Source organism: Perca flavescens, chromosome 21 (assembly GCF_004354835.1).
Source record: "Perca flavescens isolate YP-PL-M2 chromosome 21, PFLA_1.0, whole genome shotgun sequence".
In the NCBI taxonomy this organism is placed as follows: domain Eukaryota; kingdom Metazoa; phylum Chordata; class Actinopteri; order Perciformes; family Percidae; genus Perca; species Perca flavescens.
In genome coordinates this window covers 21086965-21105191 of record NC_041351.1, presented here as the reverse complement: position 1 = coordinate 21105191, position 18227 = coordinate 21086965, and the positions used below count along the sequence as shown (strand labels likewise).

Below are 18227 nucleotides of genomic sequence, written 5' to 3'. Positions count from 1 at the left end.
TTCTGAATGTCAGGTGTCAAAGTGGATCCGCAACAGCCAGGAGAATAACGGCATCCTTGTGGTGACCACATTTCCTTCCGGAAACTGGATGGAATCAGTGGTGTCTTCATCTAAGCGGCATGGGGAGCCGACAGACACAAACGCCTACCTGGTCATATTCTCAGATGACTTGAGGACAGGAGCATCGAACCAGTCCTACCTGGGTAAGATGATGGGGGCGTTGCATAGGGTGGAAGATATTGAGCAAGGGCTTCAGAGATCAATGTTCTTTGCATTTCAGTAGCAAATGCCATTGTGTATGGAACCCCAAAATGATCAATATTAAATGAATAAAAAAAGACATTATGAAATTAATTTGTGAAAGAACTAAGATAGGAGCAGGGCCGCACGGAATCTGTGGGCACAGACTTTGGCAGAAGGTTCCACAGATTTGAACAAATTAAAAAAATAAATAAAGATAAAACTGAGAATGTTAACACATTTCCACCCCAAGCAGAACATCAGTTCACTGTTGGATCACCGCTGAAAATCGTAAAGAAATCTGCAGATTCCATTTGGATATATACAGTACAGGCCAAAAGTTTGGACACACCTTCTCATTCAATGTGTTTCTTCATTTTCATTATGTATTTACATTGTAGATTCTCACTGAAGGCATCAAAACTATGAATGAACACATGTGGAATTATGTACTTAACAAAAAAGTGTGAAATAACTGAAAACATGTCTTATATTTTAGATTCTTCAAAGTAGCCACCCTTTGCTTTTTTTGATAACGCTGCAAACCCTTGGTGTTCTCTCAATGAGCTTCATAAGGTAGTCACCTGAAATGGTTTTCACTTCACAGGTGTGCTTTGTTAGGGTTAATTGGTGGAAGTTTTTCCCTTATTAATAAAAAAGCAAAGGGTGGCTACTTTGAAGAATCGCAAATATAAGACATGTTTTCAGTTATTTCACACTTTTTTGTAAGTACATAAATTCCATATCTGTTCATTCATAGTTTTGATGTCTTCAGTGAGAATCTACAATGTAAATAGTCATGAAAATAAAAAGGAAACTCATTGAATGAGAAGGTGTGTCCAAACTTTTGATTGATTATTATATATATATATATATATATATATATATATATATATATATATATATATATATATATATATATATATATATATAACACATTTCATGTCAATAACACCAATAACACATTTCATGTCAACTTTTATTTCATGTCACTTTTCATAAGTGTTGTCACAGCCCTCTCACTTTTAAGCCAATCACATGTCCCCTTGGGTCTCTTAAGCTAGCAAGCTTAATAACTTCTACCACATTTTGCCTGTTAGCTCCTTTTAGCTAGAGCAACAACACTTCAGTAGCATAGCCATTATGTATGGAACCCCAAAATGATCAACATAAAATTAATTTAAAAAAGGGCATTATGAAAGAAATATCTAATTGAACCAAATCTATAATGAACCAATTTATATTATTTGGGAAATAACTGAAGAAATTATTAAAAGTCATCGTCCTGTTTCATAATAGCGGCATTTCAGTGTAATTATATTTATTTCAAATTTATGTTCTTTTTCATAATGCCATTTTTCCCGCTAACACGTTTCCTGTCAGCTTTTATATCATAATGTCACTTTTCATGAGTCCTGTCACCGCCCTCTCACCTTTCAGCCAATCACACGTCCCCTTGCCTCTATTAAGCTAGCAAGCACAAGAGCTGCTACCAAATTTAGCCAGTTAGCTCCCGTTAGCTAGAGCAGTAACAACACAAATGTTATTCTGAATCAATGTATTAGAGTCTGCTGCTGTAATTAAACTCAGTACACAGCCTCAGTAACTAAACATCTGTGGCTTTTAAGCTTTAGCTTGACAAGACTGCTCATGCTTCATTACAGTGTAGCGTGTGCTACATTATAGTGTCTCCTCATATCTAAACCAGAGAACGTCGGTCTAGGTTTTGAACGTAAGGGTTACGGTTTTCAAACACATCTTTAACATTGTGAAACTATCGCAGTTTGGTTATTTTTAGGCACCAAAACTATTCAGTTAAGTTTTGAAAAAGATCGCAGTTTGGGTTAAAATGAGACGTTGCTTCCGGCTGAATGTGACGTTATCCTAACTCGCCGTTTACTTATAGTTTCTAACGGGAGTCGAGCCCTGCTCTCCTGGGTGAAAGTCCTGTGTTTGTTTGTCACCTAACTTCCTGCTTTGCTCCCGTCACAACTACTACAGTCACTAGGGCGCATTTATTATACATGTAGGTCTTAATTTCTGCTTGAATAAACCACAAATGGGAGCATTTTTCGTTGGATGACAGTCTCTGAATAGGGACACTAAAAGTAAAGTGATTCTTATTTTTAAAAGTTTACAATTTGTTTGAATTCAGCAAATTCATCTGTCTGCGCTATGACTATACTTTTACTAGCCTATATGTTGCTATTCAAACCTAATGTGACCCACTTCCTCTGCCCACAGGACAAGCCCAACATGCTGCCGCAGCACCCGAGCTCCACGATCACCGCAACAGGAGACGACGTGCGTCTCCAGGTTTCCTCCCCCACGGCCGCGCCCAGTCCTGCCAGAGGGTTCCCCTCTTCGTCGACTTTGAGGAGATCGGCTGGTCCGGCTGGATCATCTCTCCCCGCGGGTACAACGCCTACCACTGCAAAGGCTCCTGCCCGTTCCCGCTAGGGGAAAGCCTCCGAGCGACCAACCACGCCACGGTGCGCTCCATCATGCATGCGCTCAAGCTCTCCAGTGATGAAGTGGGCGCGCCGTGCTGTGTTCCCGACAGACTCCAGTCCATCAGTTTGTTATACTTTGACGATGAGGAGAACGTGGTTTTGAAGCAGTATGACGACATGGTGGCATTAAGCTGCGGCTGTCACTGACTGCCTGTGCATCTCCTGCACTCTTTAACACTGGGACAATGATGGATGGGGGAGATATGATGATTTGCTTGACTTGATTAAAACAGTGTATTTTTGTGCTTATGTTTAAATATTGTATTATTTTGAGAAATAAAACAACTATTCCTCAGCTATTAATCCGTGATCCTTTATGGAGTTATTAGAACGAATGCTTCATTCCAGGCAACCCGTAACCCGTTTTTTCACAACCTTCTACCTAAAATTACAGTTACAGTTTTTGACGTCACACATAAACAACAATGGCGACCCCTGTTAATGCTGTACAGAAGCCGGTGATTAGCGGTGAGAAATAGAAATAAATAGACAAACGGGCAACGTAAAGTAATTCCGCACATTGTAATATTAGTACTACTACAGGTTACGTTTATTAAATGAAGCCCAAAATATGTCGCCGACTAGAAATCACTAGTATCAGCTAGCACTAGCTAACGTCAACGTTAGGTAGCCGCTAGCTAGAAGTGTTTGTCGTGACTTTGCCTGGAACGCTACCAAGTCGTGAGTCGTGACTTGAAGTCATAATTTACGGGCTAAAAATTGTGTCTGGAACGCAGCATTAGGTTCAGGAACAAGACCACCCTTCTCTCTCCCAGTAATACAAATCACCTGCGTCTCACTAATTGACCCACCTGTGACTCACTAATACAATCACCTGTCCAGTCCTGTATCTCGTCGCTGTCGGGCTGAAACTACGTATCTCTATATTTCGTCATTTTCATTTGTTCTTCCACTGCTGTTGTTCACCCTTTACGTCTGTCTGTGAGTTTCACAAATACTTAAACAGTGATGAGGCGATTTTGTCTGACCGTGTGTCCTTAACGGTTTTGGACATACAAGGTTTTCACCTGACAGCAACGATACGTGTGTTTAACCCTCTCTCCCCCGTTTGTCTCAGTTCTCACATCCGAATCCTTTTTCTTTTCGTTGCTCACTTAAGTAGGGCATCCCGACAGCTTGGTGATTAACAGCATTGCCTTGGGACAAGAAGGTTCTGGACTCAAACCCCCGGGGGATGATGAACTCATAAGCTCTTTGAGGCTTACCCCCATCCTAAATTTTGGCCCCCCCGGGTTCCCAGATGTTCAGCCACACCACAACTCTGTTCAACCCTGTTATTCCCCGGGAATCAACCCAATTCTCCATCCCTCTCCTCGACCCTCAACGTCCTACCGAACATGACCCTCACCCTATCCTTCCCGTATCAACTGGTTATTTCAAATAAAAGTACTTTTGTACTGAACTATGGTGTGGTTTTGTCAGGGAATTACTTAATTGTTACTTAATTCAAACTGAAGTTGAATCATAACATGTTTTACTAAGGGCCCGTGGAACCACCTCAAGGTCTTCTTGAGGGCCTTGATTTGGTGACACTGCCCATTCTAATTAGGGTTAGGGTATCCCTAGCCATCCCATGTTCATAAATAATCTATTACCACTTCTTCTTTCGTATTAAGTTTTTAACTCACTATGATGTCGGTACTTGGTTTTTGGTAAGGTTAGAAACAGTATTACATTTTTAGATTTCATTTAATATCCGAGCAGAATATGCAACTGGATGGTGAATAAGTTTCGGGCCCTTTTGAACCTCTGTAATTCAAAAGAGTTAATGAGGAAATGTTAAGCGTCATCCAGACAGAAAGAATTTTCCAAACAGAATCTGCAGTATCTTTTGACTTAGTTCCTATTTACAGTATGTAGTTGTGCAGATTGGTAAATGAAAGCAACACAAATACTGCTGTTAACTTTCTCAGTCACTTCTGTCATTACAGTAACTAACCAGCAGATGGCGTGATAGAGGTCTGATGGAAGACTACAAACCTATTCCATTGTAGTAATTCTGCACTAACTAGTTCAGATTGTGTTTAAAGTTTGCAAAAACTGACAAAATACACAAAATCTTAAGCCAGGGCAATTAAAGAACCACTTTAAACCTTCAATCATTCAAATTAGAAACATCCTTGTAGAACAAATTTTCACTCATAAATTAATTTTTACTTTTTTTGTTGAAGTGACTATATGTAACTTTTTACTGTTTCTGAAACTCAGTGAAAAAAACGCTACTTGTATGTAGCTTTTATTAGTGCCATTGCTCGAGTCTGATATTTCCCGAGAAGTCACAGAATAATTGCGTCAGGTAGACCGACAGTAACAGATTCTAAAGGGTCACAGATTTCTTTGTAAGACCGGAAAAGCCAGTGTCAGTGTATTCAGCCAGGTAAAAGGTAGCAGGCGATTTCTTTATGTAGGCCTAATTATATTTTAATGTTATTTTAGACGTTGTGTTATATTATCTGGTGTAGTTATGGCTGATACTGGGGCAGGGCCATCACAGAAAAGAAGGAAATTAAACGAAGAACAACTAAACGCTGAAAGGGAAAGGGAAAACGTGAGTCATAGCTCAGCCCAGCTTTCATCAGATGGAGACAATTACGGGAATGTAAATGATTCCAAACCCACCCTGAATTGGCCCTCGGGAATGTAATATGTCTATTCCATTCATAAAATAACTTTACAATGCACGATGTGGTTGTACATCAGTAGCCGACATTAAATTATGTCCCCCTTCCATTCAGCGCCCGTTTTCTTATCAGTCCATGTTTGTGTTGGCCTACTATTTTCAATTCAATTTTATTTATAGTATCAAATCCTAACGAGTTATCTCGGGACACTTTACAGATAGAGTAGGTCTAGACCACACTATAATTTATAAAGTCCCAACAATTCTAATAATTCCCCCAAGAGCAAGCATTTTTTCTTTTCACTTGTTTCCCTGTACTTGTGTAAAGCGTTCGTGGGTTTCATGAAATGTGCTATAATGATATAAGTTATTATTACATTGGTTGCTACAACAATTTCTTAATGCTTTGGCTCATGACATAGTGACCGTGATACCCGGTTTAGCTCACGATACATCCAAAGTTACCGTAAGCAACACTTGAAATGCAACGATGCATCCGTAATGTATTCTTTTATTGTAAATGAATGATTTTCTGTCTGAGCAAAAATATTCATCTCAACCATATGACCTCCCGGTAATGCTAACTTATTAAACTACAGTGGGTAATACAGTACCGTAAAGAAAAGACCTTTACAACAGCAGGTGTGCTAAAAACACTACCGCTTTTGTCCAAAGTGGCCGCTAGAATCAACACAAAGTTTAAGCCCCTTTAAACAAGGAGTTAATTACCAAAATTGTAATAAACATTTGTGAATATGTGAGCATTATGTAAAACTAATGTCACTTTTATTTGTAATCATATTACATTTAAATGATCAATCATAAAAGTTACAACTTATGTTAAAAAGTAATATTTAGATGAAATGAAATGAATGACACCAGTACAATAAAAGTCTGTAACGACAGTTTTTTTTTATTTATTGGAATGGATCACAGACACAATACAGCCCTGCTTTATTATAGTTTAGAGAAATGCCAATGCAACAAACTTACAAAACCAATTCTTCTTCATGATCTTGGCATATTAAAAAACATTAATTGCAACAATGCCAGTTCAAGCATTTAGGCATTAAAAGTGAAAATGATTTTGTATCAAACACAATAAGTGTAACCGTAATTTGAACTTGAGCATGCAATATGTTTTTAATGTTAAGTTGTGTGGACATGATGAGTTAAAATCAATAGCATACAAAAGAAAGACAAATTTTTGAGTGAGTTCTAGCTGTGTTCAAGTATCTCTAATGACAACTTAAGTGACTGCAAATTGTCTGGTGAAAAAAGAATTCTGAACGCAACAAACTTTGCAGGTAATAAAAAAGAAAAAAACAATAACTAAAAAGCAGTGGAGAACCCAATACCACTGTCGTTGTATATAACAAACTCAGCATTTACAATAAATATTCCACATTTACAATCAAGCTTACCCGCTCTGTTTACACTTAAATACATTATGTACATGGATCACCCATGTCCCTTATCTTTCTCAAAAATTGCACATTATCTTACACATATAATTTAACCCGCATTCAAACAAAAGCATTCAACTATCATTGATTCACAAATTAATTACACTCAATTCGAACCCCTTCCTCCTCACAAAACCAATTGAAGAGTAGCTTTGCAAAGCCAGGGCAGCTTCTTTGTCTCGTGAGTTAAGGCAAGTAAAGCAATAAAAAGATCAAACGCTTAACTTTGAAGGGAAAATCCACCCTGAAATGCTTTCACACTGTTCAAAATAAGTAGATTTTATTTTGTTTCGATCCTCATAGCCTATCAGCTTGGGCAGTCCACCTCCTCAGTGCCTAGAAACTCCCCTAACATGTGGTCGTGTTGACCATAGACAGGCTCTAAATACGGATGTCCGTCCTTACATTGCATTTGCCTCAATCTTGGCTCCATATGAGAGGCTTGGATTGGAGCCTTCTGAGCCATGGGAGACAGAGGCACCGGTACAAAGCTGGGGTAAACAACCAGCGGTTGGGTCAAAACTTCCAAGGGGGATGCCTGAGGAACAGCACGCTCTGGCTGCTGGACTGGCAGCTGCACATAGCTTCCTGTTTCAGGATCAAAAAAGGTTTTTGTCTTGACTTGTACAGGCATGTCTACAAAGAAGTAGTGGCCAGAGTCTGGATCCTGGAGGAGCTTACGTTGGGTCATAGGAAAGGACTGCGTAACGATGGCGTGCTCAATGCTAGACTGGCGAGAAAGCTGGCTGGTATGGCTTGACTGTCGGGAGAGGGTTGAAGGGTTAGGGTTAGGGTACGAATCAATACTGTGACTCCTTCTGATTGGGGTGTCTATGCTTGCCTTTTCTCTGGCTCTGCCTCTCTGCTGAAGCCCGTCCATGATGGATTTTTCAATGCGCTGGGTCCTCGGATCAAGCTTCTCCTTCACTGATATATCGGCGCTGGGCCTTTGCTCCACTTGTTCGCCCAAGTACCTATCGATGCTTTGTGATCGGTTGATTGGCCTGTCCGTCGTGGGTCTCTCACTGAGCTGAGCTTTGTACACAGGAACATTACTGATGACTCTATCACTACTGTAGGGTCTTTGCTCTGGCTTATCACGAATGTGTCTGTTGCTGCTGCGGCCTTGCCTTCCTGTTGCAACACTGGGTAGTGCCTCATTGTTCTCGGTACTGCTTACCGCAGAATCATGGCTCTGTCTCCGAGTCTTGTGACGCATGTGTGCTCTGTCGCGATTGTGGTTTTCACTGCCGTGGCCTCTTCCTTCACAGGGTATTTGCTCACTCTGATCATCACTGGTTTTGCCATGGTGACTTTCACTGTGACGATGACTGTCTTCTGTCTTTTCTCTGTGATTTCTCTCACTGCTCTCGCTACTTCGACTGCTGCTGCTTTTGTGCTCAGGTTTGTCACTCTTGTGTCTATCCACCCTGTGTTTGCTGCCGCTTTGAGACGACCTGTGGGAGGACTTCTGGGCCTCTTCCTTCTTCATCCTTCTATTTGCCAGCTTTATGGCTTTGAGAACAGCCTTTTCAGATTTGGGTAAGACAACTGGTGGTTTAGGCAGCCCTGTTTGGCTTTCATTACCACTGCAGGTGGACCCAGACCGTTCACTGGGAACCTTTGACACTTCAGCGGTCTTTCCCATCTCATCAGCGGTGTCGGCTGTGCTGGTTGTTAAACTCTCCACACCTTCAGATGACGGACTCACCCCAGACAATCTATCTTCCTCCTGTGGGACAGTAAGGAATCCTCCAGCTTGTGGTTTCTTTGGGTTTTCACTTTGCAGATTCAAAGGAGACAACAGCAGTGGCGGTGAACTCTTCGATGGAATCTCTTTAGGCTTGAAGATTTCATCTGGGATAGGTGTGCTACCTCTGCTGGCAGGTTCATTGGCCGCAGGGAGCTCTGGATTTCCCTGTACTTGATCTAACTCCTCTCCCCTCTCTGAACCGCTCAGACTCTCCCTTGGCGACCATGGTTGTACACTCTTTATCAATTTATTACCCAAAGTGATGTCTTTGACTTTAAATAAGGCAGGGATCCCCAAACTATGTGAGAAAGTGTTGGAAGGTGACATTGGTGTTGGATTATTTCCATCATAAGTCACGCTTTGATCTGAGGTGGTGTTATCCTTTTTTTTGCTGTCCTTGTATGGTACTTCTGTGTCTTTTTGGGGAGATTTGATCCGTCGCTCAACAACCACCGGCTCACTTTCATGGTCACTTAAAGAATAATATTCAGCTTCCGTCCTGTCCGAATCCTGTTTTGTGGTTCGTGAACTATTCCGTGTCACCTCATCAACCTCCTCCTCCTCTCCAATCAAGTTCTCCAGAGAGTGGTAAACATTTGATTCGGTTTCAGTATTTCTGTTCAGTGTACTCTCCACAGAGAAGTATGAGGATTTTGAGGACAAGCTGGCTTGGTCAGGTGGGCTCTGATTGACACTTTTACCATTTACCAATAGTAAGGGTGATAGTATATCCCTGTGTGTTTCACCAAGAGCCTCTGCACCCATATTTATTTCCTCAATAGCTCTATTCATTTTGTTAGATTCTTCTGCCACTAAATTATTAGTTACATTGTCATCCGGTGTGTTTAAGTGGTCTGGTCTTAAAGGAGCCTTCCGCTTTACCTTGGGTGTTTCCTTTGCCCTGACATTGCTATTTTCAAATATGGCTTCCCTTATGGGGCTCCTGTCTGCTTGCAAGCTAACTGCCTTTTTGTCATTTCCTTTAAACTCTGGTGATAAACACAATCTATTTTCAGATTGTGGGTATTTTGAAGGTAAAATAGAATCACATATAAGTCCATCAGTTACTGTAATAGATTTTGAATTTGCTTTATTTACCACATCCCATCTCTCTTTCACAGGACTGGTGTAATGTTGACTGGATTCTGTTGTGGGCAGGTCACTATATACTTGTTTTCCTGAGCCTGTACTACTCCTCTCTTTTAAGCGTACCTCATCATTTTCACATTTTACATCTTTGTTAAAGATATCCTCTTCTACTACATTTTTCAAACTATCTGTATCCTTAGAAACACTTTCATCTCTTCTACTGCCTCCCTTTTTGCTCCTAGGAGGAACAGGAGGAACGTCTCCCTTTTTGCCATCATTTTGGTTCATCCGATTCTCTCCGCTCTCTTCAGAAATCTGTCTCACTACGTTTCTTAAATTCACCTCATCTGATTCAAAGCTTGGATCATCAGTTTTGTCCATGCCAGGTAACGCTAACCTACCACCTGATCTGTGAGTCTCACCAAGTCGAGGTTCAGTTTGTGACAAGATCTGTCTCATGTGATTGTGGTCTCTAAGATCACTTAACCTCTCTTTTAAATCTTCCTCTTTTAGTACAAGAGTGCTGCCATCTTGTTTCTCCTTGGCCTCTGTCATAGAATCTTTCATGGCGTTTTTACGTTGCTCTACCCTTGTTACATAACTTTCATCAGTGTTCTCATCAAATATTGGATTTGCGTCCTGCTCTGTGAATTTATTCTTTCTCTTCTGCCTGTCTGAGATGATCTCTTCGAGTGCCATTTTGGCTCTGTCATAATTATCATTTATAAGTGCTTTGTTTACTATGACGTTGGCATCTATCTTTGTGAAAGTCTCCTGCTTGCTCTGGTCCTTCTCTTTCTGTGCAAATAGTTCTTTCTTAGCTGTTGTGTTCCCTCTCATAGAGAGCATGCCCTTCTTAATGTTCCTTAGCTCCCTTGAGATCAAATCATTCTTAGCCCTCGCCTCCTCATCTATGTTAAGAACACCTAATTTGTTCTTTGCGTTCTCCAGAACACGATCGCCAAGCCTTGCTCTCTCCAGCTCTTTCAAAGCATGCAAATCGTTAATGATATACCCACCATCTCTCATTTCTCTGAATGGCATCGTCTCCTTATCCACATCCATTCCTGCGTTCACATTCAGATCGCCGTCCTGAAACTCCTCTCCTTGTTCATCATCCATCACTGCATATCTCTGATATTTTATGTAATTATTCTGTCTGGCTGAGAATACATTTTTGAGTTTAGCCTGTTTCTGGACAGATTCATTTTCGTTTGGTGATAAGTTTAGTTTTGCATCCTCCGAATCCCCATTAGTGAGCTTGTCATCATTATGTTTCTGCTTTTTGTCAAGAGAGAGTTGAATATCAGATTTAGCAAAATTTCTCTTTGGAACTGGCGGGGGCTCTTTCTTGACATTACCTTTTTTGTCTACCAGGGTTGCTTCATTTCTACTTTGATATAAAACATTGTTGTTTTCTGGTATTGAACTATCCCTCTTGCTGCCAAACATTTCTTTTGAATAGGCAACCTTCTTATGTATTTCTTTCTCCCTCAGTTCTTCTGTGTCTGAAATTGGCTTATTGATGCTATCTGACTGAGTTGCAGATAAAGCTTTATTTTTGGCTGCACTAATTGCTTCCCTTGCTGCTCTGATCACATCCATTGTACTCATGGGTTCGCCACAAGTATCTTTTTCCTTGGAGCTGAAGTCTTTTTCTTTAATGTCTGTCACAAGTCGTTTTGCTTTGTCTGGTACATTTGGTGCTCTTTTCCCTACCGATACATTAGATGACAACCACTCTTTCTCAAGTGCATGGGGTGAAATTATGGGCGAACGATCTTTGTTGACATTTAAATTACTTGGCGAAAGCCCGTTGTTTGTTGGCAGTGCATTTGGTGAGAGGTCTTTATTCAGCGTGAGTGGTGAAAATTCATTTGCCTCAGTTGGAGGGACTAGAAGATATTTCATATCACTGTCCACAGGGCTGGCCTTCTTGTACAAATTCAGAGATGGGTAGTTTTGCTTTTTAGCCTTGGGACTCTTGGTCTTTTTTAATGCCATGAAGGGGGAGATGGGATTCTCCTCACCAAGACTACCTGCAGCGTCTCTTTTGGTTTGCAAGAGATTTGATAACAAATAATCACCTGAAAGAGGTCTGTCACTATCATGCTTGGTAACAGCAACAGTTGGGGTGCTGTTAGATTCCAAAACAGGACTGCAAACTGCATGTCCATCTTTTAAAATAGCCGGAGTGCTTAAGCCAGATGCATAGCCCTCAGAGCCAGCTTGTGGATATTTCAGATGATCTGATTGTGGAGATTGGGTGCCACCCTCAGGCACTTCTAATGTTTTGAATTTCGGAGGGCTGTAACGGCTTTTCACCCTTTTCCTGTTGTCTTTGAGGTTGAAGAGGATGCTCGAGGCGAGTGATTTGTAGCTGTCCCGCTTGACTGGAGGTTCAGGGGTCAGTTTGGCCTCAGAGTGTGGTCTTTGTGGGAGGTCGAGAGCAGCGGGCGAGAGGATAGTTTGGAGGATTTCCGATGTTTCCGTCGGTTGTCTGGAGGGAATGAGGGGAGTCATGAGCTGGCAGATGCTGAATGGAGTCGACGCCAAAGAGCTGACTTCCTCAACGGCTTTCACCTCCACACATCTAGATTCCTTTTTGAGCAGCCAAAGACTTTCATCCAAAGTTTTTGAACTGTTTCCCTGAGGTGGTATCCCAGACTGATTGAGTGGAATCACACTTTTTGCCCTGGACCTGTTGCGCCTCCAGGGGACAGCACTACCATCTCCTCCATCTGATGAGCACCTTTTATCAGCCGGAGTGGCTATGGGCTTTGGCAGAACCTTTGGGGGAGGAGGGGGGGATGGGTTTAGGAGCAGTAAGAGGAGGGGCTGCTTTCTGGCATGACTTCACCTCCTCTGTATGCTGAGTCTCTTTTCTGTGTGCCTCTGTCAGCTCCTTGTAAAAAGGCAAATCGTACCATTTAGGGATATTATCTGTGGGGAGAATAGAGGTTTCCTCTTGACCAAAGGGAAACTGATTACAATCTCTCCATGATTGGAAAGGACTGAACTCACTGTGGAGGAAAAAGTTTTTAATGTTAAGTTTCCTTAGTTTGACAGCGGATTTCCCATTTTGGCTCTTTGAGAATTTCTCAGAGGGAAGGGCAGCATCTTTGCCTGCTTTGTTTGACGAACCGTCAACCGAGCGATGCCTATGACGGTTCTTGTAATGTCCGTCCGTGAGATTAGTGTGATAATCCGAGGAGAAATCCGATAGCTCTCTTTGGATGCTGCGAAGTGCAGACTTATCCCATGATTCCCCGTTAGTGTCTGGCATACCTCCATTTTTGATTAACATCCCCTCACAACTTTTCTCTGTAGCACTTAATGCCTTGAGGAAAGACGATATGTGGGATATATTCTTATGTTGTTGCTGGGCATAGTTTTTGTCTGTTTTGTTTTGCCCTTGCTTTTTAGATTCCTTATGATGAGTCTTTTTAAGAGGCTCCCCCACCAAAGGTTTGTGGCAGTTGAAAGGCGAGTACCCATACGAGAACTCGTCATTGTAGGCTGCATCATCTCCGACGCAGAGACTTCGGAAGGCCCGATCGGTGAGAGTGCTGACCTCGCGATCGGTCTCGTCCATCAACAAGTCGGTGAAGCCGTTGGGGAAGCGATGGTGGAGCATGCTCCCCACCCGATGGCTCATGTGTCGCTTTTCCACGCAGGTCATGATGTCAACAACTCTCTTTCTGTCTCGTGCATCACCTGTCTTGCTTCCTCTACAGCTCCTTCAGCTCTGCAGCTCCGTTGGTTTTCGTCCAGCCCAGGTTGAGGAAGTGGTGGGATGTGTTTACGTCCTAAAAACGAGACAGTGAAGTCAGTGTCAGTGTTTAAATGTTGTGGTTTTAAACCAATATGCTCACTCACACATTGTAAGTAATTATCATTCCAGAATTTGTGCAGTTCAAAAACTCACAAAAGGTTCTTTGATGATTACTATAAAAGGTTTTGAACTCTGTAGCTTCGACGATGACCTTTCTGTACAAGACATGTGCCGTGCTGTCACTATCCAGGCAGCAGACAAACAATTCATGCCATGCACTTGGCTATTTTAAGCACTGTATGGTGCCTTAAGGTGTGAGCACTAAGCATACTGTTGGTGGCTATGAGAACTAATCTATTTATAGGATGAACATTTTTATTGTTCATGTGTGCATTTCAAATCGAAGACCCAAGCTTCGCATTGGTCCATTTCAAATGCAATCATATACAGTATTTTTTCACATTTAATAGGTTTTTGTATAGACAAATCCTCTGCAAAGCTACAGAACAATGTTGATATCCTGCAGGTTTACACCACAGAGCGCAGGAAATACACGTAAATCATGGCATCAGTCACATAGCGCCTCAGCAGCAGCTGCTCTACTGTAGCTTACTTTAGCTATCTGGGTGAGGTCTTAGAATAGCTCATTAACCCATTTATATGTCCTGACCTGGGAGCATAGCCACTGGCATATAACTCAACTCTTCAACTATATGCAAAACCATGACTCCCCTTATAAGCAGATGAGACAGAGACAAATATAAACCCAGACATTCAGTGATTCAATGATGTCTTTGTTTTTAACTGTGCATTAAAAGTGTAGAGTTTGAAAGCAGTTTTTGGTTGTCAAGACATTTATGTTCACAGTCAAGGAGGATTTGAAGAGAGGTTTACAACAGCCAATAAGACAAATCATTATTATCATAATTATTACTATTGGAAGCTAACAAACCAGGTACATTTTGCCAGAACCTAGTGACTTTACTGTATCTTTAGCCTGACTTGGAGAATGTTTTGGCTTTCCAGGAGACTTTGGCCGCCATCAGTCTACCAGCTCCCATAACCAGAGATCAGTTAGCAACAACGGTACTTTCCCAGCATCTGCTCGTGTATTTATACCCAAGGTATGAAGTAGCCCAGATAACTGTACTGTATATAGGCGTAACCATTGGAACATCATTTTCCTTAAAGATGTGTAAATATCGGTGTATATGATATGACGCTGTGCATGTGTAATGATTTTATAGCAATAAAATCCTGGGGCCATTGTGCTGTAGATCTTTTTGGACATTACTTTTATGCCCAAGTCTAACTTATTATAGCTTATATTCTGCCTGCTGGCCCTCAGTATTTTTCATGTCTTTGTAAACATCCTTATAATCACACTGCTCCCTCGCCTTGGTGATGGGTCTTTCATGCTGAGTGTAACAGGCCACTCTAGACTGTAGTATCAAACAAAAATCCTCAGTGAAGACTAAATAATGAATAAATTCTAGTTAGCCGTTGTCATTTAATATGAAAACAAAGTCTTTCTCTTGAAGTTAAAGAGACAAAGAAAAACTCACCAAAGTGAGTCAAGCCCTCAGATCCATGTCCAAATGCACTGGTGTGGCCGGGGTCCTGATAGCCAGCTCAGAAGATACCAAAATAGACGCACAAGTTGGTGTGGCCAAACTGAGCTGCAACACAGTGCACAGCTAGCTAGCTCACATTGGAATAACCAGTGGGTGTCGAGTGGCAGGGCAGCAGGATGAAATGGACACTGTCATTGGTTATTTCTGTAACTAAGTAGTGAGGGCTGATAGGCTCTCTCATTGACCCTTTCTTTACTGTTAGGCAACTTTGAAAAGATGGCATCAATACTCTGAGTCTTTGTAGAGACAATCCAGATGGGTGGGGTGTACTTACCATTGACTAACATTTAGCTTGTGACTCATTTTGCCTCTGTCACCCAGGGAAACAAGCTTTTGGATATAGCCCATTGCATCACACAATTCCAAATTAGCGCGACGGTCCCTGAAGTGAAGATTGGTAGCTGGAGGTCGGGTGTATGTCTGCTGACTGATATGACTTTGACGGGGCTGGGCTAATTCTTGTTGTTTAAGCTTTGTTTACAAGGCCGTGTTGTGGACATGAAAGTGTGTGACTGGGTAGTCTAGTTTTAGGACCAATGCAGCTGTTGTTGTTGCTGTGATATTAAGCTGAAATGGGGCGTGGGGGTGGGGGGTGGGGGGTGGGGGGGCATTTTGTTGACTTGTTACCCTTCGTGAGTCAGAGGAAGTCAGTGGATGAGGTCACATGTTAAGCTTGACCCTGTGCATTCCCTAAATGGATAAAGTGGAGTGATTAATAAATACTGTGTGGCTAAAAACACAATTTCTTTTAAGTCCTCATTGGACACAACGACAACTCTGTGGCCCCAGCAAGGTATTCAAGCCAGTCTATTTCTGTCATGTTGTATTTCAAAAGGTAATAGCCTGCCTGTCTGCCGACTGCACCTTCCACACTTCAGCTACAGTCAAATGCTAAGCTTGCTTGTGAGTTGACTACCTTTAGGTGGTAACACATGGACTTTTTTTGCAAAGAAATGGACTTGAAATTAGGCAATCATGTAAAAGTTTATTTTGAATTGACAACTAGTCTTAACTTGCACAATGTATTTGTTAAAGTGCATGAATCAGGTTAAAAGGGTAATTAAAAACAGTTCTCCCTTGACTTGCAATGGATATAAACATTTATAGAAATCATATTTCATTATTTGTTTTTCCAAAGGATATAATGATTCCACTTGCAGATCATTTAGGGTGTTCATTTTCAACGGGGAAAAGTCCTTGCACTGTTTTGTGGAGATACACTTACTTGCTGAGCAGTGTAGGTATATCATGTTGTAAGCAGAGATACAATAAGCTATGTGAGGGCATTTCCCTTTTACTGTCTAGACTCGCATCTTGCCCAGAATAAGGCCTCACATGAGCCTGCCCCCTCCATTTCTAGCCCTTTTCTCACCTTTCTCTTTTTGCCTCCTAACCTCATACAGCAAATTAGACCCACTGCTTGTGCCAGTTATTCCCTAGGTCCTAGCCACAAAGCTAACCCATGTTATATTTGGAGCTGAAGTGAAATTCTGACCAAAAGCTAACTTTTAAGCATGAGCAATTGTAAACTGTAAAACTGTTTACTTGAAAAGTGGCTGTAAAAAGTTTATAGATTCATGATTATTTGTGAATAATGTAAGAAATAATTTTTTTGAAATTCAGTTGTTTTTTTTCTTAGCCAGCAAGCTAACAAAGGGTATATATGACCAGACATGGTCCTAGGCAAGTTCGTAATTTAAGCTAGTCAATGAGTCAACTGGGATAGTATGACCCTATATAAGGGCCATTGTAGGTAAAAAAAAAAAAAAAAAAAAAAAAAAAAGATAGATTAAAGTAGTACATTTACAAGAAAAACTCATTAATATTTTGTAAAAATCTGAAATTGTCGGGGTCATAAATTTATGAGGAAAAGAAAGTGTATAATGCCTGCAGTTGATAATCTCATCAAATTATACTTTGTAATCAAATTTATAGCAATAATTGATTTAAGCCAAAATCACCATATTATCATAAGCATGCAGACTTTATAGAGACGTTGTCATTTACTGTGCATATTCAGAAGAAAAATACTGATTTGGATGAGGTGATAGCTTTTGTGCATCAGGAACTAAATTTCTAACTATAATCTCAGAGAATATCCAATTTCTTTTCAGAATATTACCCTCCGCTCCGTGATTTTCCTTACCTACAATGGTCTAATACAGCATAGTAAGGATAGAGACGATCTGACCAATAAAAAAGCAGGAGAGCCTTTCTTAAGTGTGCAATGCAAGGCACTTTTTTGCTTGAAGAGCCACCTTTGAGATTTTAGAATAAAGCTCTGTCACTATATTTAGCTGACTGTGAGGAAAATACTGAGCACACAGGTGGACAGCAGAGACATGGATTATCTTTTCTACCTTTTCGTTTATCTGTTTCTATCTTTTTCATTAGGTTAAGGATTGCATGAATGCATGGATATAAACGACGTAGAACATATTTTATAGTCCATCACATTCATAAAAGATTTGACCTTTCATTTCATTTGACCTGTCATACAATGAGAACAGCTTTAAAAGCACAAAACAGACAGCAAGGTTTATTGGACAACAGACACCAAAGAATAAACTTCAGTACACCAGGGTCAGGACTCAGTCTTTGTTTGTGCCATTTTGACTGACACCCACATGTGTTCTGTTTGGCTTTAAAACCACAAGGAGCCAGCAAGCAGCCTGGCTCATGCTCATTCATGCCCACAGAGAGGAAGGACAATCAGACAGATAAACAAGACTGACAGGCTAGTAAACCCAGGTATGGTCTAGGACAGCTGATGCAGATCATATACAGAAGAAGATGTGGTGACAGACAATCATACCACACAAATTGTATTTCAACAAAAAAAATCTCTTCTTTATGTTAATGAATCCTGATTTGTGGTCAGTATATTCAGCACCCCAACCTTAAGACAACTGTGTGTCATATGGCTGAAACAAGAACAGCACATTGTGCAATTTAATCATTGTTTCCTGTGCATGGTGAAATGAAAGTGTCAAATAGGTCACTGTAGAAATGAATGAATTTTATACCTATGAATGATTTCATAGGTATAAAAACTAAAGAGGAGCCTAGACTGCAGCCTCCAGTTCCAACATAACATAACTTTATCACATAGTCGT

The 18227-nt window shown here is 41.0% G+C and overlaps 2 protein-coding genes across 4 annotated transcripts in view; one reads left to right on the top strand and one right to left on the bottom strand.

Moving 5' to 3' along the window:
- The window catches only part of LOC114547607 (bone morphogenetic protein 2), a 258058-nt gene extending 255068 nt beyond the window's left edge, over window positions 1-2990 (top strand). For all 3 annotated transcript variants that reach the window (XM_028566873.1, XM_028566874.1, XM_028566872.1), the window contains 2 exons: window positions 14-203; window positions 2485-2990. In XM_028566873.1, coding sequence (XP_028422674.1) covers window positions 14-203; window positions 2485-2900 — 606 coding nt within the window. In that variant the 3' untranslated portion in view covers window positions 2901-2990. The remainder of the gene's footprint in view (window positions 1-13; window positions 204-2484) is intronic.
- A 3296-nt stretch (window positions 2991-6286) lies between these two features.
- On the bottom strand, window positions 6287-15183 carry LOC114547606 (uncharacterized). The gene is made up of 2 exons (XM_028566871.1): window positions 15043-15183; window positions 6287-13511 (listed from the first exon to the last, which is right to left on the bottom strand). Exon 2 carries the CDS (start codon window positions 12223-12225, stop codon window positions 7168-7170), a length of 5058 nt encoding a protein of 1685 aa, XP_028422672.1. The 5' UTR covers window positions 12226-13511; window positions 15043-15183; the 3' UTR covers window positions 6287-7167.
- Between the last annotated feature and the right edge of the window lie 3044 nt (window positions 15184-18227).

Bases quoted from the DNA above. Each gene is read 5' to 3' on its own strand.
- LOC114547606 (XM_028566871.1), bottom strand. From the start codon at position 12,225: ATGACTCCCCTCATTCCCTCCAGACAACCGACGGAAACATCGGAAATC.